This window comes from Phalacrocorax carbo, chromosome 12, assembly GCF_963921805.1.
Source record: "Phalacrocorax carbo chromosome 12, bPhaCar2.1, whole genome shotgun sequence".
Taxonomy (NCBI): domain Eukaryota; kingdom Metazoa; phylum Chordata; class Aves; order Suliformes; family Phalacrocoracidae; genus Phalacrocorax; species Phalacrocorax carbo.
In genome coordinates, this window is record NC_087524.1 from 744,865 (window position 1) to 770,036 (window position 25,172).

Consider the following 25,172-nt stretch of genomic DNA (forward strand, 5'->3'; position numbering starts at 1 on the left):
AGTGGGAATTTTATAGAGGCAGAGAGCAGTTCCTCAGGTTGAATTCAGTCAGGACAGTGGTGATAGGGATCCTGGCCTTGCAACACCAGGCAAAAACTTCTTTGAACAACCTCCACTGGGTAAAATTAACCACCTGGTTAATGCTTTACCTGCAAGACAGCACCTTAGTTCCTATTAGCAGGCTGCACTTGCGGTTCCCTACACTGAACAAGGAAGTAAATAGTGCAAGGCTTGGTGGCTGGCAGGCAAAAAGGGCTGTTGCTTTTCCTATGCATGGGGAGCAGAGTAGCTGGCGTGAATCCTGTGCCTGAAAAGCCTCGGGGCCCCCTCCTTCGTCAGCTGCCCACGGTCAGCACTCCCTGCCTCACCTTCACCACTTGGCAACCTCAAGAAGGCTACGACCTTCCAGGACAGGCCAGTCTCTGCAGATCAGGAAGGGAGTTGCAAACTTTGTTTCTCTTCAATGGCAGTTTCGCTGCCATCTTTCTTCTCTTGCAGAGTCACCTATCCAAATATTATCTCAGACCCCAGCTTTACTCAGCTATTCAATTCTGAGCCCCTGTGCCCCCAGGCTGCCCAGCACTGTTGGAGCGGTGTGACAGCCCTGCAGCGTACCGAGAGCGACTCCCATAGCCGCTCCCGAAGACCACGCTAACAAACAGCATCAGCGCTGCAAAGCTCCTTCGTCTAGGGTCACTGAGCGACCGCCTCCTGGATTTAGGCTTGGAGTTTAACAAGGGTGTCAAGGAGAGGAAACGCAGATGAGGAACGAGAATGACCAATCTCCTCAGAGTGTGATAAAGGGCCCATTCATAAAAAGTTATACAACGTTTTAAGGCCGGGTTCTCACACACTTCCCTGGGAAAATATGCAGCGCACATGTATTTTTTTCTCTCCGCAAGAAGCCCGTGCTTTCACAATTCACACTGACCCCCCTCTCCGTCCCCTGCTGAATTGCCGCCTGTCTGCCTCTTCCAAGCTAATTTCATGGGCTCAGCCCCTTGCGGGAGCCGTGGCCACTCATGCAGTGTCTCCTTCCAGATGGAAACACTCGCGAGTCCACCTGCACTAGAGGGACGGGGAGGTGCTTGGCTTCTGAAATACCTTTAAATTACTCGGGAAAAAAAATAACAAGGAGCTCAGTTGCAGCTGCTGGAGCAACGTTACCTGGCGCATGTGCAGCAGAAAACAGCAATAAACGCTGCCAACCCCAAAGCAGGCCCGAAGCAGTGAAACAGGCTGCCAGCTTGTCACGGTTTTAGCTGGGACAGAGTTAATTTTCTTCACTCTAGCTGGCGCAGTGCTGTGCTTTGAACTTAGCATGGAAAACAATGTTGAGATAACACACAGATGTTTTGGCTGTTGCTGGGTAGGGCTTGTACTAGTCAAGGACTTTTCCAGCCTCCCATGCTCTGTGGGGGGGCACAAGAAGCCGGGAGGGGAGGGGGCACAGCTAAGGGAGCGGATTCAAACTGACCAAAGGGATATTCCATAGCATGTAAGGTCATGCCCAGTATGTTACTGGGAGGGGCTGGCCGGGGGAGGGAGGCAGCAATTGTGGCTCGGGGACGGGCAGCGTCGGTCGGCGGGTGGTGAGAGGCAGTGTCGTTTGTGTTTCTGTGGGGTTTTTTCCTTTTTTTTTCTTTCCCTTCCTTTTCCATTTTATTATATTAACATTATTGTCATTATTATCATAATTATTATTATAATTATTATTTTATTGTCATTATTAAACTGTGCTTATCTCAACCCACAAGCTCTTTTGCTCTTCCGATTCTCTCCCCCGTCCCACGGGGTGGGGGGAGTGAGCGAGCGGCTGCAGGGTGTTCAGTTACCAGCTGAGGCTGAACCACGACACAGCTCTGAGCTGAAAGGCAGGTCTGCAGAAACCTCTGGAGAGCAGCACAGCTTCAGCCTCAGCACCTCACCTGGTCCTGGGGCTGGGGTGTCCAGTGGGGCCGAGGTGAGCACCCAGACCTCCCTAAGCCACGGACCGCGTGCTGATTAGCCCAGTCCTGTGCTGCATCCCCTCTAATGCAGCTGGTGATGCTACACACCCCGATTGCACCTTTCCTTTCAGGCAGAAGGGGCTCTGGGACGCTGAGGTTAGGGGATGGAGCCAGTATCAGACCAGCGGCAGAGCGGGTGGGACTCCTGACTGCCCTCTCAGGGTGACAGAAGACTTGCAGTTACGATAGCAGGAGGCAGAGGAGTCGGGAGGACCCAGAGGAGCTGCACTTCCTTGAGATGTTTGGGAGCAGGAGCAGAGTAGAGCCCTTGCACAGTTTGATATCCTAGGCATGGTCTAGCAAGTTCCCTGCTAGAAGTACAGAGGCTCAAAGTACAGACTACTGTGTATTTGTAAACAAATGCTTGAGAAACGATGGCAGGAGCTTGGGCCAGGAGCTGTATGGCTGCCTCATTCTGACTGCCTGACAGTTCCATCCGGGTCTTAGGAAAAAACAATAATAAAACTCCACAGACCACACTTTTTAGTCCCAGTCATGCCCCTGGATCACTTCCCTCTCTGCCTCACTTCTCAGGCTGGAAAAGGAAGGAAAAAAGTCTTTGCTATGGAAGGGCTTGGAGCATGGATCATTTGGTGTGAACAGAGCACACCAATATCTCTGGATGGAGACATTAACGGATGGCCAGCATGCTGGCTAGATGTAGGCTCCTTCCAGGTGAAGGAAGGTTTGTTTCTGTTTGTTCTACCCCCTCCCGTCCAAGCATCAAGAACACACAGAATAAAATTAAAATTAAAATTAAACAGCTACTCACCCAATAATGGAGCCTTCCTCCAGTAGCCATCGCGCACCTCCACATAATCGTACCAGCAAAGGCGACTTTTAAATAGGTCCATTGATGTGAAGTTTAACATAATCTGGAAGGAGAGAGTACACACTTCTCTTTGGGAAGGGGGCTACTTTAAAGACGAGGTACTATAGATTATGCACTTTACCTCTGCTACAGAGCTGCCTGAGTGAGGATGAAGGAAAAAATGGTTGGATTTTTTTTAATCAGCTTTCCTCAAAAAAGAAAGGCTTCTCAAGATATTTTAATGAAACCATGAAAATACGACAGCAGACAGCATTTACTATCGATTCTGTAATTCACAGTCACTGCTCCTCAGTTGCTAAAATGCTACTTTAAAAAAGACCAATTTGTTGGGTTTTTTTAAATTAAAAATCGAATCTTCGGTTTTGATTAATGTGAACGTCACAGAGAAACACATTGCCCCAAAACACTGACATTTGGGGTCTATACCCTTATATAAATGATGCTTGCAAGAAATAGCTAATTTTGCTGACAAGTTTCCACGGTCTGACAACTGCACTCACACCAACACTGATGCAATCGCGGTCAGTGGCTTTACCAAGCAGAACTTAGCATCAAAATTGTATCCCTTTGGCCTCCTTCCTCTGTAGCATCGATTACAGGCCTTGCTCTGGGCCCACGGGAGTCACTGATGGGGTGTACTTGGGGCATTTTTGTCCTTGCAAGATTTGACCCATGTATTAATTTACACCTATAGTCTGCCACAGAAACGCCGTTAGATTAGAATAGATATTCTTCCCCAAAGCCCTGTCCGGATGTGCAGAGTGCAGCCTGTAATAACATCGTGTACTTTCTTCACACTTCTGCAGTTTTCTGACTTCGGACAGCAAAAGGAGATTCATCTGTTTCTGTGCCCAATATCTGTTCTAAGCTAATGCCTCAGTGCTATGATTCTACCTTGTACCAAATGCTGCGTTTGATTAAACAGGTAGGTTGAAGCACTAAATCTGAACTTCATTTTTTGTTTGTTTGTTTTCTTCTTTTTTAACACTAGTGGTTCAGCATTTAGATGCTGGGTCCTATCTGATACAACGCTTCTGAAGAGGCTGAGAGACAAAGGGAGAATTTACAGTAAGATTTACACTGCAAAACTCCCAGCGCCGTAGTTTCAACACTTGGATGGTTTTTGGCACCTCTGCCCCTGGTGAAGCTCTCCCTGCAACTAATGGCAGAAGCCCGGCACGGCATGGGACTGGGCTTGCAAGTGGCAGAATGGGGTCTCAGATAAAGACAGCTGCTGCAAAATGAGAGAGCTCTGCCCTTCTTTGCTTGAGTCCGAGTCGTACGTGTGTCTGGAGGGTGGTCCTCAGCAAAGCCACTCTGCTGAGGAGCTCCCAAGCCGGGCTGTGCATTCTTGCAGCCTGAGACAGCATGGAAGCCCTGAAGGGCTGGTGTTAGTGGATTAAGGAAAGAGTTCATTTCCACATGAAAAAAATCAATCAAACAAAAGGACCTGAGAAGAAAGCGGACAGAGTGGGTGATTGATGCACAGCGGGTGTCGGCGCTTCAAGGTGGGGAGCCGGAGTCCCCTGACGGGGACAGCATGCCTGCATGATGGAGCAAGCCACTGACGCCACTCACGGCTCCTCGGCTCCCCTGGGGACCTCAGCTTGCTGAGGCATTTTATCTAACTCACCGGGCAGCTGCCTTTGAAAGGTGAGCTCGGCCAGAGCTCGGGGGTGGCAGGACATGTCCATGCCGTGTTCAGCCTCATATCAAGAAGGATCAGAGATCACAGCCCAGACCTGTGGGGGGGCTCTGTCTCAGCATTACCTCTTTCCTCCTCAGGACCGTGTATTCCTGACCCCGCCTCTGGGAGGACAGCGATGGTGTGCAGGAGCCTTTCCAGGCTCCATCCCGCACTCCAGGCATACAGAGATCTTTTGGCAGCTGCTAACACTGTCATCACAGGCAAAACCACACACAAAGGAAGTGCAGATACACCTTGTGCTGGCGTGGCACCTACCTTCTCCCCTGGGGTCACCGAGATCCTCCAGACACAGTGGGAATAGGAGGGGTAGCCGTTTGGAAAGCCAGGGGCTGAGAAATTCCCTGTCGAGTCCTGCAAGGTCTCTCCACAAGCTGCAGGAGAGGGGGAAAAAAACCCCAGCATCAAGGAGTGACTCTCTGAAAGACATCAGGATCTACCAGAATGTTTGCACATGGCTGCTGTGTGCAGGTTGGTGGCTGGCACTCTAAGGATGTTCATTCGCGGGCCTGGCCAAAGGTCACAGACCACCTGAGACCTTGCCAAAGGGGTGATGTGAAATTTGTCAGAATTCCCAGGATGAAAGACAATCAGTGCAAGGACACAGGGGAAACAGCTTTTGAAGAGGCACCCTTCTTCCTTCATCTTCCTTCCACATGCCAGCACTTTCAGGTTTCAACCCTCTTGAGGAATACCTCATCCACTAATCAAATGCAAAATATTAACGCCACCCCACCCCACAACCCCAAGACTGCTGCCAGCAAATCTGTTTTCCCTTCATTACAGGCTGCTCAGCTAAGTTCTCCTTAGTTACCATTGTTAAGGGTCTTTTTTTGGGTTAAAGCATCCTAACAAAAGCAGAGCAAGCCCCACTGCCCCCATGTTTTGGCTGTCCAGCACCTACCCTGCTGTCACACTGCACAGGATAAAATGTGACCGCCGCAGCTCACTCTGCTCTCCACCTCCCTGTTTTTGTGGCCTGCTGCAGTTGATGAAATGTAGATCCCAGAGCTACTTTTGGGAAGCAAGAAATATGCACACACATATGTTCCTTTAGGGAACCGCAGCTTCCAACATCTGGGAAAGCCGCAACTACTGTAGTTCCTGCTCTCTGAGCCAGGAGGACTGAGCTGGAACAAGGAGTGACCATCTACATCTGCAGAGCAGCTGACTGGCTAGGTGGGAGGATCACAAATATCAAAGCTCCCATTTCCTTCAGAGTGCTCACCAGACACATGGAAATACCTGTCACAAGGAGCAGAGACCTCGGATTGCCTGCTTTCCAGTTGTTTTTCCAATGTCATAACCCACTGATGTTATAAAGCTGCCCTTGACCTGCAACTTGGTTTCCTCAGTGACGGTGAGACAGCTCCCAAAAATCCCTTGTTAAGCAGCAACGCTTTGAAAGATCTGACAAGGCCGAACATTTGGCTCCCTTTCTCATGGAAATGCCAGGGGATGTTCCTCTGCCTGTTGCTATCACACACTCACTAATTTTTCAGCCGTGATTACTTTTAGATGGGCGGGTCGGAAGTTGGAGGTGAAAAGAGACTGGCCCCATTCAAAAAGTTTAATATCTTCAAAAAGGGGAGAGGGAGTTGCCTAGGTTAGAATTTCTTAATTTCCCTGAAGTAGTTTGATCCACAGCTTGACAGACCAGACTAGACGAACAATAGATGGGGACACAAAAAGGGGTTTTGCCCAACCAAACAGCTCATAGTGGTGCTCTGGAAGGTGGAGTCACTCCTAGGAACAAGTTGCACATATTTCAAGGCACAGATTCTTGTCAGGAAAGCCAAAGGTATTTTAAACTACTGGAGAAAAGCACCACTGAGCAAAACAGGCAGGTAAATGCACACATCTGCCCCAGAGGAATGAAGAAAATAAATAAAAGGTCAAAACCTCTACTTTGCTCCTTCCTTCTGAAGCCCTTTTGAGCCCTGAGAACACCCCCTACCATTATGCAACTACAAAGGGCACTGCACTGTGAGCTTTAGTTTCAGTTCTGCAGAAACGGCTAATATCCTCCCACCTCTCCCAAAATTTTTGGCAGGTCTGCCAAACTGGAGACAGCAGGATGCGCGCTGAATTCCTCACGTGGGCAGAGAGAGATGCTTGTAGAAAGTGACGACCCGCATGAATCTGGACTTCTGTTTGCAGAATAAATACAATTCCTTGCTTTCTACCTCTTGCAAAGATGCCTTGCCTCATTATCTGTGTCAGAATCTGTTAGGATAATTCCACCTCCCAGGATGCTCCTAAGACCTTCGACCAGGATACGCATGCTGCCCCAGCAGATAAACATCTCAAAGAAGCTGAGTCCCAGGCATACTTATTCTGAGGACAGCAAGCCATTCTTCAGCTAATCCTCTGGCATCACCACTGGTCAATGCATGATCTGGAGTGGCCACCACCTTAGGGTGGCTCTAGGAAGCCAACGTCTGACAAGGTGTCCAAATAAAGAGGGGAATCCAATCCATAACTCACCAAGATAAGTTAATATTCTTTTTCTCTGCTCAAAAATCTATTTAAGCAAATATGAAATGATAAGGAGAGCTCTAAATCACTGGGCACGCGTAATACATGACCATAATGGCACAGGACAAAGGGGACTACTGCCCTCAGCTGAACCCCAGTGAAGGTTTCTGACAGCCCAGACTTAATTCTCCTAAGTGTAATTACACCGTTCCTGGCAAGACTGTGTAATTATGGAACAGGTGCGAATGTATCTGCTACCAAACACTACTCTGCTAAAACGTCACGAAAGGAGGCCCAGCTCACTAAACCTTGCAGAGGAAACCCTCCAGACACACTGGGAGAGGCTGGCCTTTCAGCGCGGTGGAGAGCGATGGCTTACACGCGCAGGGGGAAGCACAATAATAATGAGTGATGCATATTTGTGCGTAGAGCACAATTTCTTGCAGAGCACACCGAAAAGCGATACAACTGTACTTCACTTAGTAGCAAAGAAGCTACTAGTCCAATAAGACCAGTGTTTTGTACTTCTGGGATCCAAGAAACTGAGCTGAGGTGGTTTTCGCCCACAGTAAAGAGGCTGTTGCACATATAAGCAGCTAGAAAGGAACAGAGGCAAAAAGCAAAGTAGAAAAGGTGAATGCTTCAGAAGCCATTTGTAAATGAAGTAGCTGCGTGACGGGCACTTGCTGCTCATCGGCTGGTTACTGGTATGCTACATCTTTTTGACAACGCACAGAGAATTGGATGGGATGATATAATGCAGGACCATTCTCAATTTATAGTTTAACTATTTCTGCACAGTTAGCACAGCCACACAGGCCCGCTTCCTCTGGCACAGCACAGGACAGCAGGACGTGCTGCTTTAAAGTCTTTCGTAGTGACTATACACCTCAAATCCTCAACCAGGCAGCCATATCAAACCTAGCATTTACTACTATGTAGCAGAATGCATGTTGCCTTCCAGAAATTGCTTCAGCAAATTTCATTTGGTTTCACCTGGCTTGGCACTAACTTCAACCCAGCAGGTATAAGCTTTGGGGAATTAAGAGCAATTTAAAACAGCAGGGTTTTAGAATGGAAAAGCTAAGCAAGCCCTAACTGTAGCAGCCACAAGAGCTCCCGTCTAATGAGTTGGAGAGCCCTGTTTCTCACAATAGACACAGCAGTTGCTCTGGCTCGTACCAGTGCATGCTTGTAACTCTTCCTCCGCCAAGCTAGCTCTTTTTTGGGGGATTTTCTCAGGCCTTCTCAGGAGACTCTCTAAAAGGGAAACCATCTGCCATTTGACTTCTGGATTACATTGCTGCACTTTACCTAAAAATTCTCAGCTTGACTACTGAACAAAGTTGTCCTCAAACTGAAGTCTCATTCAGACCCTACTTGAACATACATACCCCTGAAGTCCTTTGGTTTTGAACTCCTATGCTTTGCACTTTGCAGAGGAAGAGAACTTTTCGAGCTACAGATTCAAATGGCAGCTGAAGATGTTAATGTCATTAAATACACTGCACCCTTCTCTTCAAATGTAATCTGTGTACAAATTTTGATGCAAAGAAAAAAAAGAAAACCAAACCAAAACAAAAGATATTTGAAGAAAATCTGTTTAGTAGGCTTAAACCTCTAATCATTCTGCTGCCAAATATGTTTTGAACTGCAATAATCTCTGCTAAGGCTTTGTGGAAAAAAAACCCTAAAAAGTAGAAAAGTTCTACTTTGCAAGTGGAAACCTTGAGACTCAGAAGGGTCCTCCATTTTAAGGAAAGTTACTTTGTAGTTTGACTTTAACCTCAGGCCAAAGCGGCTTTTCAGATTGCCTTGAGAAATCTGCACCTGTAGTTGATGCTACCAGCCATGGGAATGAAAAGCCTGCTCAGATTAAGTCTGACTCAATCAAAAAATGCAGTGCAATACAGCCCTATTTTTTTTAATAGTGTTTAAACAAACCAATCCCTAAACTAATCCATGAGATAATTTTCCAAGACCTACACCTTGTTCAACCCGAAATGAATTAGAGACAATTACATGTGGTAAAAAGGAAAAAAAAAATTAATTAGAGCTAGCACACCTAAGAAAGTTATACCACTTGCTGTAAGCTAAGCAGTGATCCCCAAACATTACAAACCCTGAAGTCCTCAGAATTTATTCTAGACCCTTATGAACCCATATCCTCTGACCTGTAGCTGGATACAGAGAAGCAGTGGATTTGCACACCAGCTGTTGACCATTTTCCATGGCCTCACGGATGGTCCACAGAGCAGTGCTAGCCAGCCACTCACTTAAAATGTGACTCTCTATACTGGTAAAGCTTATCCCTCCTCCTCACTTCTGCCCTCTCTCTGATATGCTTATTCCAAGAGGACTAATCATTTATGATCATATCAGGTTTATGATCAGTCAAAGCCACTCTCAGTTGGACAAATATGCTGGCCACACCAACCCATTTGGATAAACTCCCGGGCCACGCTTGCAAAAGTCCTTTTTTTCTCCCTGCATTATTATAACTGTTAGAGTCATTCTGCCAAATCCTGCAACTCTCTCATTCTCCAGGATTTTCTCAAGGATGTTACATTACCTGCAGAAATTCAACAGAGCTTGTTAAATTCTCCGCCTCCAAGCATCACAGCTCCCACGCTATCTCCTTTCTCTGCTGCTGCAGTCCGTGCCACAGGCACCTCACTGGGCGCCGTCTTTGCTTGAAGCCTCTCTACATCCTCATTCAACTTGTCCTTAAATCCAGCAGATTGCTTCTCTGAAATGTGGTTTTCTCTATTAACCTATTCAGCTAAAACTGATGCATAAACTTTCACTGTCTAACACCCCCACTTTAAAAGGACCCCTTTGTTCTGACAGGTAAATTTAGCCTCCCAGTCATAGCTGTGACCCCAGTGCTCTTTTTGCCAATCGTTTCTGAACCCACATAAAGCAGGACCCAGACTGCTGGTCTTTAGTATGTCACACATATGTAGACGGGTTCTCTATCAAAGCTGTTCCCAGTCTATCAACCCTCTTTCAGCAGAACGAGGGATACAGCCCTCCCCTGAACAGCCAAAAGCACCAGCTTCCAGCACCCAGTCATTTCACAAATCAGCATCTTGGAGCTTTCTTCCATGTTATCTCCCAACTTGGGAGATACCATGGTGCAACACACCATAATCACAGAGATACACTTACTGCTTCCTTAAGGCTCATCTCTGGGACAAGAACTATACAAAACACAGAACAGAATTTTGATGGTTGGTGTGTAGCGACCCCAGCCCACCACATATCCCTCTGCCACTTTGCTAACTCCCAGTCCCCACCCCGTCCATAGTCTTCTACATCAATTTCATTTTATATGAACAGAGCCTACACTGGACCAACCTGAAGCCCTAAACCAAACAGGAATACTGGCAAAGGATTAACAGAAGACACGTGTTAGGCAAGTCCAATTCTCCCACACCTCCAGCCTGAAGCATCTGGTGGTCAACATTCCCTGAGTCTCTTTCATCAAAGGAATCATTAAGGTGCCCTTGAACTCCAATGCCTTCCAGATAAACCAAGCGCCTACAATAAAGCTGGAGCCATCTCCCCAGGCCATATTTACCTGGGCATTTGTACAACTTCCTCGCCTGAGCGATGTCTCCCTGACTCAGGCGAATACGCTGACCAATAGTTGGCCGGACCCCGTTATCATCACGACGGGGAAGGATGGTGTCGAGGAAAACCCCTCTAAAGGGAAGAAAGAGAGACAAAGAGCAGTGAGGTAGGGAAAGTGACATGATGCATCGAAAGTCATCCTGGCAGGCCTCCCACACCATTCCCTTGACCATATAGCCTAGGCTAGCAAGCACGCGTAATGCAGATTGTGATAACTGCATGTCTTGAGGTGGCCTTCTTGCTACAGCAGATAGCTTCCAAATGTACAGGCACGTCTGCCAAGCCAGTAAATTCCTCTTTCAATATATCAAGATTTCTGCTGCCTCTGTTTGAGTATAGATACATTCCGTGCCATAAATCAGAGGAGGCAATGAAATATTCTTGCAGAAGGTTCATGGCACATCTCGCTCAGCAGGAGCACAGATTGGACCCTCAAGCCAAAGGAGCAGAGGGAAGGGGGATCCGTTCAGGAGCAGATGGAGTTGGGCTGGCAGCGACTGTGGTTGCCACAGAAAAGAGAAAAAGATCAAGTGCTCTACTTTTGTGCTGCCTGAGTTTCCAAGCTAATAACTCCAGTTGTCTCTGCCTCTTTTTCCTCACTACTATTTCTTCCATGTGGGACTTCATACTCAGGAGCTCTCTACTGCATTTCTGATCTCAGTCCAGTAAAGGATTTAAGCTCGAGCCTCGCTTCCATCAAAATGCAAGGGGTTGCACGCAAGAAAGACCCCAAGGCAGCATTGGGACTGCAGGGCTAAAGTGGGAGGCAGGAATCAGAAACCTGAACTCTGGGTTGGTAAAGTTCTTGTGGCCAGGCTGTCCAGTCCACAGGAACCATTTCACTGCACCCCTGAGTGCCTAACAGGTTTGGAGGTGCCAAACAGTGAGCCTGAAACTTCAGCATCAGCTCAGTGGGGCAGACTTCCCTTTCTGAAGGACAGGATAAAACTGTCCACAGAGTCCGATGGGAAATCAGGGCAGAAGCAATAATTTCAGTGCTGCCTAGTCCTGATACAAGAGTCTTCAAGTATGGGTTAAGCTCTAAGTACACAAGTAATTCTGTTCATTGGGCTGTTCAGCTGCATAAGGGCCTTGGGAAGGAGTTTGAGAGGGTTTTTTAATATTGGTTTAATTTTAAATAAATACTGCAAGCAGAGTATTTGGATCACAGCTGTCCAGAGCTGCAGCCAATGTTCTTGAACAGAAAATATAATTCTATTAAACATATTTTGTGGGGAAAAATTCTTTTGTAAGTATTCAAACGGAACGAAGAAATAGAGGGCAAGGAATTTGATCTGTTTTAAAAACTAGAATCAACTCTTGCACGTGGGATGTAGAGTTTTTTTCAGTGGTAGGAAAATTCCTGATCAGCACTAAAATCAGTGCTTACAAGCTCTGAGGTGAGCCCGTCAAATTTTGATTGACAAATTCAGGCTGGCATTCTACATGGCAGGTGCATGCCTCAGGCTGAATTTATTTAGGTTTATGTATTGAAAATAAATCCTCCAATTCCAGAAACACCACGAACAGAGAAACAGGTTGGTTTGCTCACAGTAAGTTTTCAAGCCTCCTCAGCAGTTCACAGAACAACTCAGTATTTGGCAGGGACATACTTCTGTGGCCACTGAAAAGCTCTCTGCAGATCTCCAGGCTCAACCAGGGGAGAATGGCAAAGTTTGACAGAGAAACTGCCACTTGCCCACTCAAACTTTTGATTCCCTTTCCCATTCCAGCCCTCATGACTGTGTACTCACAGCCCCCAGCCTCCCGCACGCAGCATACACCTGGGGTACAGCTCACCCACACAAACAACCCACAGTTTCCAATTACCTTGTCATCCCTTATTACCTGCAAACACATTTTCTTCCAGAAGGCTGTACCCTAGGTTGGGCAAGTAAGATTTCTGGGTTTGCTTTTTCCACCACCTGAATTTTGTGCTTTCTTCACATGCCTTGCTGAGCACGACTCCAAATTAGGAGGCAGTAAGTACAGTTCCTCTCATTTCACAGTCAAAGGAACGGAGAACAGCGGTGAGTCTTTCTGGCCTAAACCAGACAGGTCTCAGCAGCCCCATGCTGTCCACCCAAGCCCTATCTGCTTAACAACATTTTATGATGTTAAGTTATGCATTTGGTGAGCATCTCTAAGAGCACCGATACTTTGGCTCACAAATTAATAAACACCGAGCAGACATCTTTAAACAGAGCAGCTCAGGCACTCTAACACCAGAACCATTCTTGAATAACGTACCAAACCTCTCCTCCCAGAGGTAGGAAAAGAAGCCAGTTATCCTGGGTGTTCCATTCTCCTGCTGTCCCGGCACAGGCAGAGCATGCACTAGCTGCCCAATGCACTGCCAAGTCAAGCACAACAACCCACCACTGCTACTAGCTAAGAACGACAGAGTTCAAGCAGAGATGCTCTCAGGAGTCATTAGCACCTGCATAGTACCCTGACTGCGTAAAGTGTTAGGTACACGGTATGAAACTGTCAACTGATCTTGAGAAGTGCTGAATATTCACCGTCCCATCCTAGGGTAAGAGACACAGGTGCTTTCTTTAAACACCACTCAAGGAAGCAGATGTTCAAGGCAGGTTAAGCTGCAGGTAGCAACATTTTGTCCCAACTCTGTATTTATATCCCCATCTGCAGAGGAGAGACAACATAACCCTACTTCGCACAGTAAAACCTGTGGAGGATGTAAGTGCCATGCGTATACATCTTGTGCAGGATTAGGATGGTGTGTTGCCAATGCGTCAAGAAGATGCCCCTTGATGTGCAGGCAGTGCTACCTGCATCCTGATTCAAACGGGAGCTTTGCAGAGGTCACGTTTTGTAACTCCAGGCTGTGCTGCCATGTCTACTAGCAACAGGCTTAGTGAATTAAGGCAACCCACCATTTGCTTAGGGCTCCGTGGAGATTTAAACTTTCTTATTGCTAAGCTGCCATTTATGGGTCTTGACAGCAGTAAAATAAATTGTTTAATGAGATGGCAATATTCAGTTTAATTTGCTGCCATGTCTGTAAGGATTGCACCAGTAAATAAAAGCCTGCAGCCACACTCTGCAAAACATAGGCAACTTTCTGATATAGACAAGAACAGGAGCTCCCCTGGTAAAAACTTGTAACTGCTGTCATTATGGTCCCTTGTGCTATGTGCCTATTCCTATTAGACACTGACACAAATGAGAAACCTCTTTGTGAACTGAAAATGAGCAGTGACTCCTGCAGCAATTTTCAAAAGCACCACTGAGAATTGTTTCCACTGCTAGGACTCATTGTGTCTCAGAAAAACTGTCCCTTTCTGTTGTAGGTACAAACTTTAGAATAAAAAGGGCCTAAGATTTGCAGCATTTGACCATGGCAAACACTGTATGATTTGCTATGGTCAATATTCACAGGCGTCATGAACAACAAGGTTGTGCTAAGTGCCGCATAAGAGTTGCTTCGAGACACTGAGTCAGGCACGGCTCTGTGCCCTTCACCTCCTCACTCACATGCCCCATCTCCACTGGTGGGGTGCTCAGACCATCTTCCTCCCATGTGGACTTCCTGGTGTACGCTAATGTATTAACACACGGTCTTCCCTTAGCAGCATCACACAAGGGCTACCTCCCATTCCTAGCCACTGACCTTAATGAAACTTGCTGGAACGTAATATCTTCACGGGCTCTACGCTTTTATCAGTTTTGGCTGCAATTGGCCAGCACCCACAAACCTCGGTAAGGTGGGAAGGAGACATGCGTGCGCTCACGAATCTCTACTGATTGGTGAAAGCAAGTATCATTCCCTTAGGAAGCAGATGTCAAGACAAGTCTTCGTAGAGTAAAAGCCTGTTCCCAGCACTGCCTATTTACGGTGAGAGCACAATCAGCCCACAGAGGCACTTAGTGCTCAGTTCAATTACTGCACAAAGACTGCTACTGGGGTGAGGGTAGGTCACAGAGACAAAGGACTTAAAGAAAACAGACTTAAAAATCCTATTAAGCATCAATTTATATTTAGAAGGACTCTTGCCATTTTTATCCCTTTTTGGCCCAGCAGCATTCTGAAGGACCCTGGTTTTCAAGAGACACAAACTCAAAGGCATCCACAATATAAATGGCAGTAATAACTTAATCCTGCTTTTGTGCAAGACAAATCTAACCATTTAGAGTCTAGCAAATGCTGGAAGGGTCCAGCAGATGCCTCAAGGGAAGAAAAATTGTTTGCTTTGGGTATCTGATCTAAAGAAATCTCTGGAGGCTGCAAAGCACCCTTGCCCAGGCCACCACCTCCCCTGCCAGAGCAAGCAGCATTTCAGCAAGTTTGACAATTTTCCCCTGGTTGACAGGAAGTTTCAGAAACAAAAGCACAAAACAATAGGCTTGGCAACTCCATACAACTGGGGAGTAAGAAAATTTAAAAAGCCCCAAAGATGTTTAATTTTTGCAACAAAAAGTTCTCAAGAGTGTGGATATTTGTGCTCTGCCTCCCATTTCCTTTATTCATGGTGTGTAGCGAAGGAAAGCTCTTGGGAAGGAGCAGTAGTGGGATTTATGGAAAAAATTTCAAATAACGCAGCAAAATGGAGCCAGTCATCCAGTAGCTCTTATTCCAACTCCAGGACATAAAGAATTATGCTTATTTCACCTCTCTATCCAGTAGAGGTGTGTGATCACAAAATGGGCTCCATCTAGAGGGATGAGATGGGAGTCAAGGGCAAACAGCCTACAGAGGAATCGGGCAGTTATTTGGGACGGGAACAGGAGTGACAAATTCTCCATGAAGCACCCAGTCACACAGAATCACAGAGCTGCAGAGGCCATGACCTAAAGCACATGCATAAATGGTTACAAAAATAGCCAAGCAATTAAAGACCATGACCTGGTGCTTAAATTCTCCCTTGGCAAAGTTGCCAGGGGTTTGGAAGGCAATATTGTGACTCCAAAGCGTGAGCTGGCCAACCAACAGATCAAAGGTGTTTTTAGCGTTAGCCCCTTGAAGGTGCGTAGATACCTAGACACATACATACATGCAGTCTGGGAAGGTTGCAAAACACGCTAACATGGCTTTGGAAGGTCTCTGAGATTATCAGCACTGGGTTAATATAGCAGGGAGGGGAAAACAAGTGTCTACCATACTCCTCTTCACCCACCTTGCTTTTTCAAATATTTTCCAAGATTTACAGTGCAGCAGAGCTCACTGCAACTGCCACATATCTCTGATAGATCACAGGTCTCTTTCTAGACTCCTTGTTTCCCACGGAGCTAACCACAACTACTGAAAATAGGCCTAAGGACAAGTAACCTGGGATCATCACCTGGAGAATGTGTTCCTAGCATAGTGCATGATGCTGTCGAAGTCATAGGTCTCTCCCAGCGAGTTCACTTCCCCAGCTTCCATCTTTAAAAAGTTGTACTCCTGACCTGTGATGTCAAACACAAAGGGAAAAAACCAAATCCCTTAAAAAGGGGGAAAAAGAAGCAAAAGAGCCAGCCTTCCACCTCTGCGCACCTAGAATGAAAGGGATACACTCCTACATTCCAACAATTCCAGCTAGGCATCAAAAATCTCTATTCTCCCAACTGTTTTGCCTCTTATTCTAGGAAAGGATTAGCAGCATTTCTTCTCCATCCCAGCTCACAGACGACTAGGGTTTTCTACAAGTATAGCAAGAAAGGTTTCCACCCAGCCAAAAGCCAGGTGCAACAACCTGAGGTGCCATTTTACCTTGCTGTATGTTCTCTCTGATGATTGTGACATGCTGGTCCCTGTCAGGCCGTGTGTGCTCATGCCAGAAACCCACCACATGACCCAGCTCATGAGCCACAATACCAAACTTGTCACAGTTCTTCCCAATGGAGATAGCTTGAGGGCCTCCTCCTCGGCGACCCACATACGAGCAGCATCTGGAAAAGAAAACGCACAAACCTATGCAGCGCATCAATGAGCTGGGGAAGTCTGAGACATAGCAACAGGAGAGGGCACCTGGCAGGGTCAGGACAGGCCAGCAGCTGGTTACACTAGAGGGACTCATATGTGTGTGTGTGTGTATGCATGAAGAAAATGAAAGTGCCTATCTGTAAAAAGGCATATATGCACTTAAGTGTTATCCCATGAAAAAGAATCCAGAAAGGCTTAGCACTTTCTCCTGAGCAAATACTACGTTATCTTGCAAACTTTGCAGGGAGTAAGGATGGATCTCTGTGACAGATTCCCCAGCGTAGCCGTTGCTTTATTCTGACCAGAGCTAGGCTTACAAAGCTAACTGTCAACGAAAGGATGTTTGCAACACAGATAGCTGCAGGGGATGTGTATATCACCTACCCACACGTTCTGTACGTGAACACAATGAAACTCTCCTCATCAGTTCTCTCCACAAACGTCACACAAGTGTGCTTCTCCCAGTGCCTCATCGCTTGTTTAAAGGTAGCTCTTTGGGTTCCTGAAAAAGAAATCCAAGAAGAGGAAACAGTGAAGGCCTGGCTTTCAGAAAAATTCTAATGGACTTCATCTGGATAGGGGAACGGTCAATCTTTCCGACAGTCGATCTTATACCTGTAGACAGCTCTAGTAATCTGGGACCCACTTCCTACAACAGCACTAACTTACTGCATCGTATTTTTCTCTCCTTCTGTTTGATGAACCAATTTCTGTAATTAAACAGGTAGCAAACTTGGTTAAGCACATCAATACTTCTGCATATGACAAATGTCACCTCAGTAGGTAGAGGTCATTCTGGAAGAGCTGCTGGGAGTTCCAATCTGCCCACCAGCTACTCAGTGGCATGCCAGATTTGCTCTCAGGCTGCAACATAACATCATCACACAAAGCTCTCAATACCCAGGATTCTTGTGAGTGCTACAGATGCTCCTCAAAACTAAGGCAAAATGTCAGCAGGTATTTAAAATTAGAAGCAAAAACTATACAGAAGTGGTCTCAGGGCACTGCTGCTCTGTGCTTGAACTGAGGGACAGCTGAGGACTTGCACAGAGAGACACCTGAGAAGTAGGGGATCATGCCTGTTGCACTCTAGCAAGAAGACAGGGCACGGGAGCTTCCCTCCCCAGGGAGCAGGATACCTCCTGCGGTCACTCAGCAGCATCCAGAACAGCCACACAGACAGCTGGGAAGGGGTGGGCGTTACATACCAGGAGGCCTCCCTGCACTGCCCGTCCAGCATAGCGTCTGCACACAGACCTGCAGAGAAAGCTGCCACGCTCAGGAGGGACCAGATGGGGGGTGAAGGGCCAGAAGTACACCAGAAAGACAGGAGCTCCAGAGTGGGATCAAGCTGAGGCAAAACACCAAGCTGAACACAAGAGACAACTGTGCTATGGGGAGAGCTGCTTCTTACACAGCCACTCAAATGAAAGGATGGCGCTACCTACTCTGGACTGGTTAGGGCGGTGGGACACACGCAACACAGAGAAGATTTTCTTATCAGACCCTGAGGGATGGGGATGGCTGTTCTCTGACAAATGTAGGGGGACAGTTGTGGCTAGCAGGCTACCCAATATCCTGCCAAGTTGCATGAGCCCCTCCTTTTGTAGGAGTGTCCAGGCCCTTTCACTGGGGCGTCACAGATTCCTGGCAGCAGTGTTGGAGCCAGTGTGAGACAGGGTCTGGGCAAACATGTTAAAGAGGTCTTGAGGATCACCCCAAACTGGCAGGAGGTGCAGGACTGGGGAGGCAAAGCCGCACTGTACAGGAATGGTTCCCAAACTGCTCTTTGCTGCTGGGACAAAGTGCATCACAGGAGCTCAGGGGAGTAAGTTCTGCTGGATCTAAGTGGGAGATGGTGGGTGCAGTCTGGGGTAGACAGGAAGGAGCTGACTCCAGTGAGACACAGAGCATTTGTCATCCATAGGTCAAGGAAACCAATCCCATGGGGGGACCCACTGACCTACAGAGAGGTGGCATCAAAGCAAGCTCTGCTTCGCTTAAGAGATTTGCAAGAGATTTACTGCACCCCAAGAGACATCTTAGCTTGGACAGTGCCCTGGAGATGCTATAAAGATCCTAAAAAGGATACTCTGGAGACCTCCTCACCCACCACGGGACCCAGCTCACTCACACAGCTAGAGGAAACCCTGAAGTTTGGTGCCCAGAAAATAGCAGGTCAGGAAGCAGAGTGCACAGGGAAAGTTCTCTGAGCAAGGACTTAGTAAGCACCCCACTGTACTTCTGCTTTTCCAACAGCAGAGAGGATCCCTTTCTGGACACACAGGGTATGAGTGCAGCTCACAAGTGCTGGCCCCTGAAGCAATCGAGAAAAGTGACCAAGTTACCCAATTATTTCTCAGACTCCAAGAGAAGACCCATCTCACTGCACACTTCAGTCTCAGACTTCTACAGTGCACAATTCCTTGTGCAACCACATGACCACCCTGCCTCAGGAGAGAGGCTCCCAAGGACCTGAGTCATTTGGGGTAAAACTCTGCTCCTGAGATCTCCCGCACATTTTGAGACACTCACCCCTCAGCAAACAGGGGGCAACGTTTTCACTACTGACCAGTGAAATTTCCTCCGATCACATAGGGGATGACCCCTCCTGGCCAGATCCTCTCAGCCCTGGACGTGGTTGCCCTGCGCACTCTGGGAGAGGAGCGTGTATCCATCCCAGACTCATCTTTATATTCCTTCCTCTTCGGTCTCCTCGCAAGCGTTGCGTTCTGCCTGCCATCTGCAAGACAGAGTGGCAATACTGTTTAAATCCTCTTTAGCTCCAGGTGCAGCCCTCAGGTAATACCCTGGAGCTTCAGAAAAGAGAAACAGAAAAAGCGAGATGTTAATCCAAACCAGAAGCTGTAGCCATATTTGCCAGTGATTTGTTTGGGACTTTGAGACAGTTAATCTGTAGCAACCTGGCCCTTCTTACGTTACAGCCTCCCTATGCACTATGCCAAACCTATTTTCACAGAGAAGTATAAAGGGACACCCCCCTCCCGTCTCAAGCTACCCACTCTCTCCAACAGCAACTTCACAGATGGGGACACAGTGCCTAGACAAGGGGAATGGGAAGAGGGAGGTCAGACTAGCCCAGATGTCATTGCGTATTCTCAACCTGCCCTGCTCATCCAGATCTGCAGAGAAAGGTGTGTTGTGGCAGGACTAGCTTCACAGTGGCAACAGCTCCTCACTCGAGTTGGCCTCGGAATAAGAGGAAAGGCCACTTAGACTGAAACCTATACTCAAGGCTAAAACATATTCCATAAAAGTGTTTGTTCTCACATGCTAGGTCTTGGGTGGTTTGGCAGCATATAGAGATTGGACAGCCTCTGCTGGAGGAGGGATTCTCAAAGTGGAAAAGCTGGGGCATTCTATACTTAGCACAAATCTCCAACCATGTTGAATCTCTTAATTTTAATGAAAAGGAGCAAAAATACAACATGAAAAACAGAACATGTCTCATTTCTTCCTAAAAAGGCAGAGGAGCCCTGGCCGTGGTGCTCTGTGCCTGAGGATTCACGCAGGCTTCTAGGCAGGACCTGTGCCTTGCCCTGCATCTGTGCTGCTGCATCTCTGCTCAGACACTGGTTACACCTACACAAGCTGCACTTTAATGTGGTGTGGGTCTGATCCAGCAGAAAGTATCCTCCATTCAGAGCTTCCAGGCTGTTCACCCTGTTTTCTGTGCCATGGGTGACCCCAAACCCCAAAGCAGCCTTAGCCCAGCTGGGCTTTACCAGCATGTGTAAGGACTGTGTAGACACCATTTCTAAGATAAGCTGCCTGCATTGCACAGCCAACCCATCAGCTGGACTTGTGCAAAGGAATAATAGATTGCAGGGGTTGCTACATCAGAGAGTGCTGGCTGAAAGGGAACTCTGCCCTCACCCTGAGAGGCAGCACTGCTGGCGGTGCCTCCTCGGTGCTGGTGGGCCTCTCTGAAGCTCCAAGAGGAGGGATCTAAGCTCCACTTGTGGTCCTGCGATTCATATGGAAATCAGCAAGACTGGCTACAGCTTTGCTTCCCAAGTCAGAGACATGGGCTGCTGGGTTATGAAAAAGCACAAGCGCCACTGAGACCTTCCTCCAGTGACTATAGGGGCTGCTGAGAGCCTCTTCTCCCATTCATCCCTCCAGCGGCAGCACGGGTAAGCAAACCACAACTGTCAAGGCTGAGGGGCTCAAAACAATGGGAAGGAAACTAAAGAAGTGCAGGGGAATGGAAGGAATGAACTTCAAACCCTCCCTCCCACTTCAGCAGGTCCAGGCCTTCCCGCCAGGGGTCTTGGTTTGAGCTGCCGACAAAGACGGGAATGTGCCTTTTGTTCCTCTTCCTCCTGAACATTTTCCCAGCCTGCCAGCTGCACCTGGCATTTCAGAAGCTGCCCCATCCCCAAACCAGCTGATGGACCTGGAAGGCAGATGCTCTGAGGTTGGGGGTTCCCGCAATCCAATAAGAGCTGCCCTCCCCTTCTTTGCATACACCTATTCCACAGAGGTACTGCTGGGGCATTACAAGGGCCACAGGTGGAAGGAGAAGGTCCTGAAACACAAGTAAGCTTCTGGATACCTGTCTTCCTGTCACAAATTGCTCCTGGGGCTTCCCAAAATCTCTGTGAATTTGCACACAGAGAGCTCCTGCCAGCAAAACTAAGTGAGGAATCATCTGTCCCATGTTCTCCTGCGCCTGGTGCAGAAGGAGCTCTGCACAGAGGACCCTGGGTCCATGCTTCCATGCCACCAATGCTTCCATTCCTCACCAGCAACACACCTTCTTGGGCAAAATCTCTGCACCAGTCCTGCAACAGCTCTTGACTGGTCCTAGTCCTTGCTAATATTTTATGCCTTTAACAACTTAAGTTTATAGTGAGTCCTTGAAAAGGCTTGACACACCCTCCTAGCAGGGACCTGGGGAAAGCGGGCAGCAGATGCCATATCACCAGGGGACAGAAGAGATCTGGACAGCAAGCCTGAAGCAGCACTGCTTACAGCCACTGCCAAGCTGCATGTATGGAGAGGGTTTCTTCACTGAAAGACAAAGTCATGTGGCCTTTCTAGTGCTTAGTCTACCCAGACACAACCCCTCTTAAGGACTAGTATGATTGCTAAGCCTGGGACAACCAAGATCCTTTATAAAATCCCCGCCTCCCTCAAAAGTTTCCATAGACCAGCTGTGGGTGGGAGACTCCTTACACTGCCCACAGCCCGGGAAGCACTCTGCACCTGCAGTGTGCCACGGAACAGCCCCTGCTGCTCTCTGAATCTCACTCAGGGGTCTCCCAGCCTCATCTGGCCAGCAGAGACAGCCCAGCTTTATGCCAATCAGCCCATCTCTAAGTGGAAATAGGCTGACAGAAGCACCAACATAGCTTTGCAAGCAGAAGCACCTCCTTCCAGTGCTGTTGCCCACTGCTCCATTGCCTCAGGCCTGTCAGCATCTCAGGAGACATGAGCAGCTCCAACGAGGGAATACAGCATTAGGCTACGAACAAGGCGGCCATGAGTGCGAACATCCACCCATGGACTGACCTGCTGTGTGGTCTTTCTGCCTCGGAGCCTCTGTTTTTAAGGGGGAGACAGTAGTCCCTCCTGCACACAATGCCTTGCAATCATCTTGTACAGAGCAGGGCAACCCTGTAGACATGCCCAAAGAGCAGAGGTCTGGACCGATCCTGTAACACCTTACCTACGTGAGTGGGAGAAGCCAACTGCAAAACTTGGCCTGGGTGATAGCCCTGCTTCAGGGGAACAGAAGCTTAAACTGGTTTAGCTGAAACATCCCTATAGCAAGGAGCAGCCAGCTAGCATTACACCCTCTGCCTTGGAGCAAAATGGTTTTGCTGAAATGGTGACAGTCATGGCTACCTGTGTGCATCAGGTCTGGCTAGGATGGAGTTAACTTTCCTCACAGCAGCCCGTAAAGCACTGTATTTTGAATTTGTGGCTAAAACACTTGATATCACACCAATGTTCAGGCTATTGCTGAACAATGTGAAGGCTTGCTTTTTCTTACTCTGCTGGGCCCTCTCCACTCCCCAGGCAAGTAAACATGGGATAGGCAAGAAGCTGGGAGAAGATGCAGCTAGGACAGCTGACCCAAACTGGCCAAATGGATATCCCATACACGTATATCATCGTGCTCAGCAATTAAAAACTGAGATTTTTGTCTTCTAAGGTAGCCATTGCTCAGAAACCGGCTGGCCATCAGTCTGCTTGTAGATGGGGGTGAGCAATTGCCTTTATATCACTTGGTTTTGGTTTTCTTTTTCCTCTTTCCTTCAGTTATTAAACTGTCTTTATCTCAACCAATGAGTTTTCTCCCTTTTGCTCTTCCTGCTCTCTCACCTACCCTGCTTGATGAGAGGGACAGTGACTGAGCAGCTGAGTGGGTGCTTGGCTGCTGGCCATGGTCAACCCACCACACTGCACAAGGCAAACCCACCCTTGCAGAGAGTCCACCAACAGCCTGGGCAAGGCTGCTATACTAGGCACGGAGGCACACGCACGTACACAGGACAAAACGTGGTTTTACAGGGGATAAAAGAGTAAATAAAAGATACCCAAAGGTCTGGGTGGGGTACCACCTTACCTTTTTTAACTGCTTGGTTACTGTGATTGGTTGAAGTGGCATTCTCGCTTGACACAAGGGACTGTTCTTCCAGGCCTCCTGCAAAGGAAAAAGAACAGAGACGCATCTCGTGAATGGGCTGACAGAGCTCTGACGTGGGAAGGACATCAGCTGTCAGTGATGCCCTTTGTGGGTCTGCAGCCACAGAAACTGGCTGCCTTCCCTATACAAGGGAAAAGGAGTAAGAGTCTGATAAAGCTGGGCTCTTTTCCTGGATTTGTTCCTAGCCTACAGTGACACCTTGCAGGTCACTACCATCCTGTGCCTTAGTTTCTCCATATACTGAAGAGGCAGAAAGTCTCTTCTACAGAGGCCAGTTCCACAGAGATTTACTGAGAATAGGAGCTACCATCCTCCTTGTAAGTACCACCATTAAATCTCAAATTAAGAAAGGTACACCGTGAAGGCAAAGAACGATCTACATTCAGACCAATAAGCTCTATCAGCTCTTACACGTCTGACCTGAATTCAGCCTCACCTGAAAAATAAAAGTCCTTCTCTGTGACGCTAATACCCACTGGCTACCAAAGCAGGAAGAACGGTGTGATATTAGCTCCTGGGTATTTCTCGTGCCTCATCCAGCATCAGGTACCCCTCCCTTTCAGAAGACCATGCCGGTCACATGAGGTCTCCAGCTTGGCCACAGAGGTGGTTCTCTTCAGCTCAGGCACTGAAACAAAGCTGGTTGGTCCCACTCTGCCTTCCTGCCTGGCTTTCCTATTTCCTCCATGGAACACTGGCTCCTGACGTTCCCCTGACACGGAAGACCCCAACATGCTGGGGGAAGGATTTGACTGCTTGATGTCACAGCCATTGGGCACAGAAACCACAGCAGTTCCATGGTGTCTTCGTACCAGCACCGTGCCTACGCCTCTCCTTCCCTCCGGACAGCCCTGCCGGTTCCTCTCCCCAGCGGCGTGCTACAGCAGAGCACTGCTGGCAGCAGGGCGCGGGGGCCGCAGAAGCCACCCCACCTGGTTAGGCTGTCGGGCATGCCAAGAGGGTTGAGGAGGCTCAGTGCATCCAGAATACCTCTACCAGGGAAAGATCCTAGCTCCCCAGAAAAGTCACACTGCTAGGGAATGGAGATAAAACCCCCTCTCTGCAGCCCCTACTTGCCTTTTGAGCATTAAGGTACCATGATATTTAGCAATATCCCAGTATTTATTTTTTTTTTGTTGTTTTTCTGATGTATGACATAGAAGTAGGATCTTAGCTCAATACTAGATGCATTCTGCCACAGAAAAAGATTTAAAATGTCACTGGCTGCCAGAAACTGATTTAAAACAAACAATAACTTGGTCACACTTCTGTTTCAGAGGATTTCAGGCTAGTTCTGCTCACTATAAAGGAAAATACCAACTGTGCAAACTCACCTGTGCTGCAGGAAGCAAGTTGAGATCTCCCCCCTTCACAGAATGTTACCACTAAAGTCTGATTCCTATAAGCACCCTTATGTCCACCCTGGTACCTACAATGAGCGGCACGTAAGAGAGGATCACCACAGGTAACACAGGAGGACTGAGGTGCACTTCAAATTCACTAGGCTAATGGACTAGCAGCGTGCTAGACACAGTGAAGTTCTGAATGCTCACAGGCAGCTAATGGATAACTCCTTTAATCAAAGCAGTTTTTAGAGCACTGGAAAGACCCGCAATCACACATCTTCTGTCTCAATTCCGTAACTATATTTTTCTGTTCACAAAATATTTTCTAATCTTTCTTCCACCATCATCTTCAACTTCTCCTGAAACACCTGTTTCTAAACTAACTCCCCCAATACTAGCCAGCAAAGAAAAAAAAAAACAAACCCCAACCAACCAAAACCAAACCACACAACAACAAACCACCCCAAAACTCAGAGAGGCTAAATATTTCAAAATGGGTAAAGCAGCAGAGGTATTTTCACAATATTGGTTTTCTGTGGTATTTTGCAGTTTCTTAAAAAT

The 25,172-nt window shown here is 47.7% G+C and overlaps 1 protein-coding gene and 1 long non-coding RNA gene across 10 annotated transcripts in view; one reads left to right on the forward strand and one right to left on the reverse strand.

The window, feature by feature from the left end:
- Positions 1-25,172, reverse strand: part of TLL2 (tolloid like 2) — a 106,302-nt gene that overhangs the window by 29,161 nt on the left and 51,969 nt on the right. For all 9 annotated transcript variants that reach the window (XM_064463654.1, XM_064463650.1, XM_064463653.1 and 6 more), the window contains 8 exons: positions 23,185-23,262; positions 19,159-19,329; positions 16,971-17,088; positions 16,374-16,552; positions 15,964-16,069; positions 10,608-10,732; positions 4,805-4,920; positions 2,782-2,884 (listed from right to left, as the gene is read on the reverse strand). In XM_064463654.1, coding sequence (XP_064319724.1) covers positions 2,782-2,884; positions 4,805-4,920; positions 10,608-10,732; positions 15,964-16,069; positions 16,374-16,552; positions 16,971-17,088; positions 19,159-19,329; positions 23,185-23,262 — 996 coding nt within the window. The remainder of the gene's footprint in view (positions 1-2,781; positions 2,885-4,804; positions 4,921-10,607; positions 10,733-15,963; positions 16,070-16,373; positions 16,553-16,970; positions 17,089-19,158; positions 19,330-23,184; positions 23,263-25,172) is intronic.
- Positions 1,556-6,773, forward strand: LOC135315458 (uncharacterized). The gene is made up of 3 exons (XR_010374924.1): positions 1,556-1,963; positions 3,648-3,766; positions 6,600-6,773. It is a non-coding gene; the product is annotated as an uncharacterized LOC135315458 (long non-coding RNA).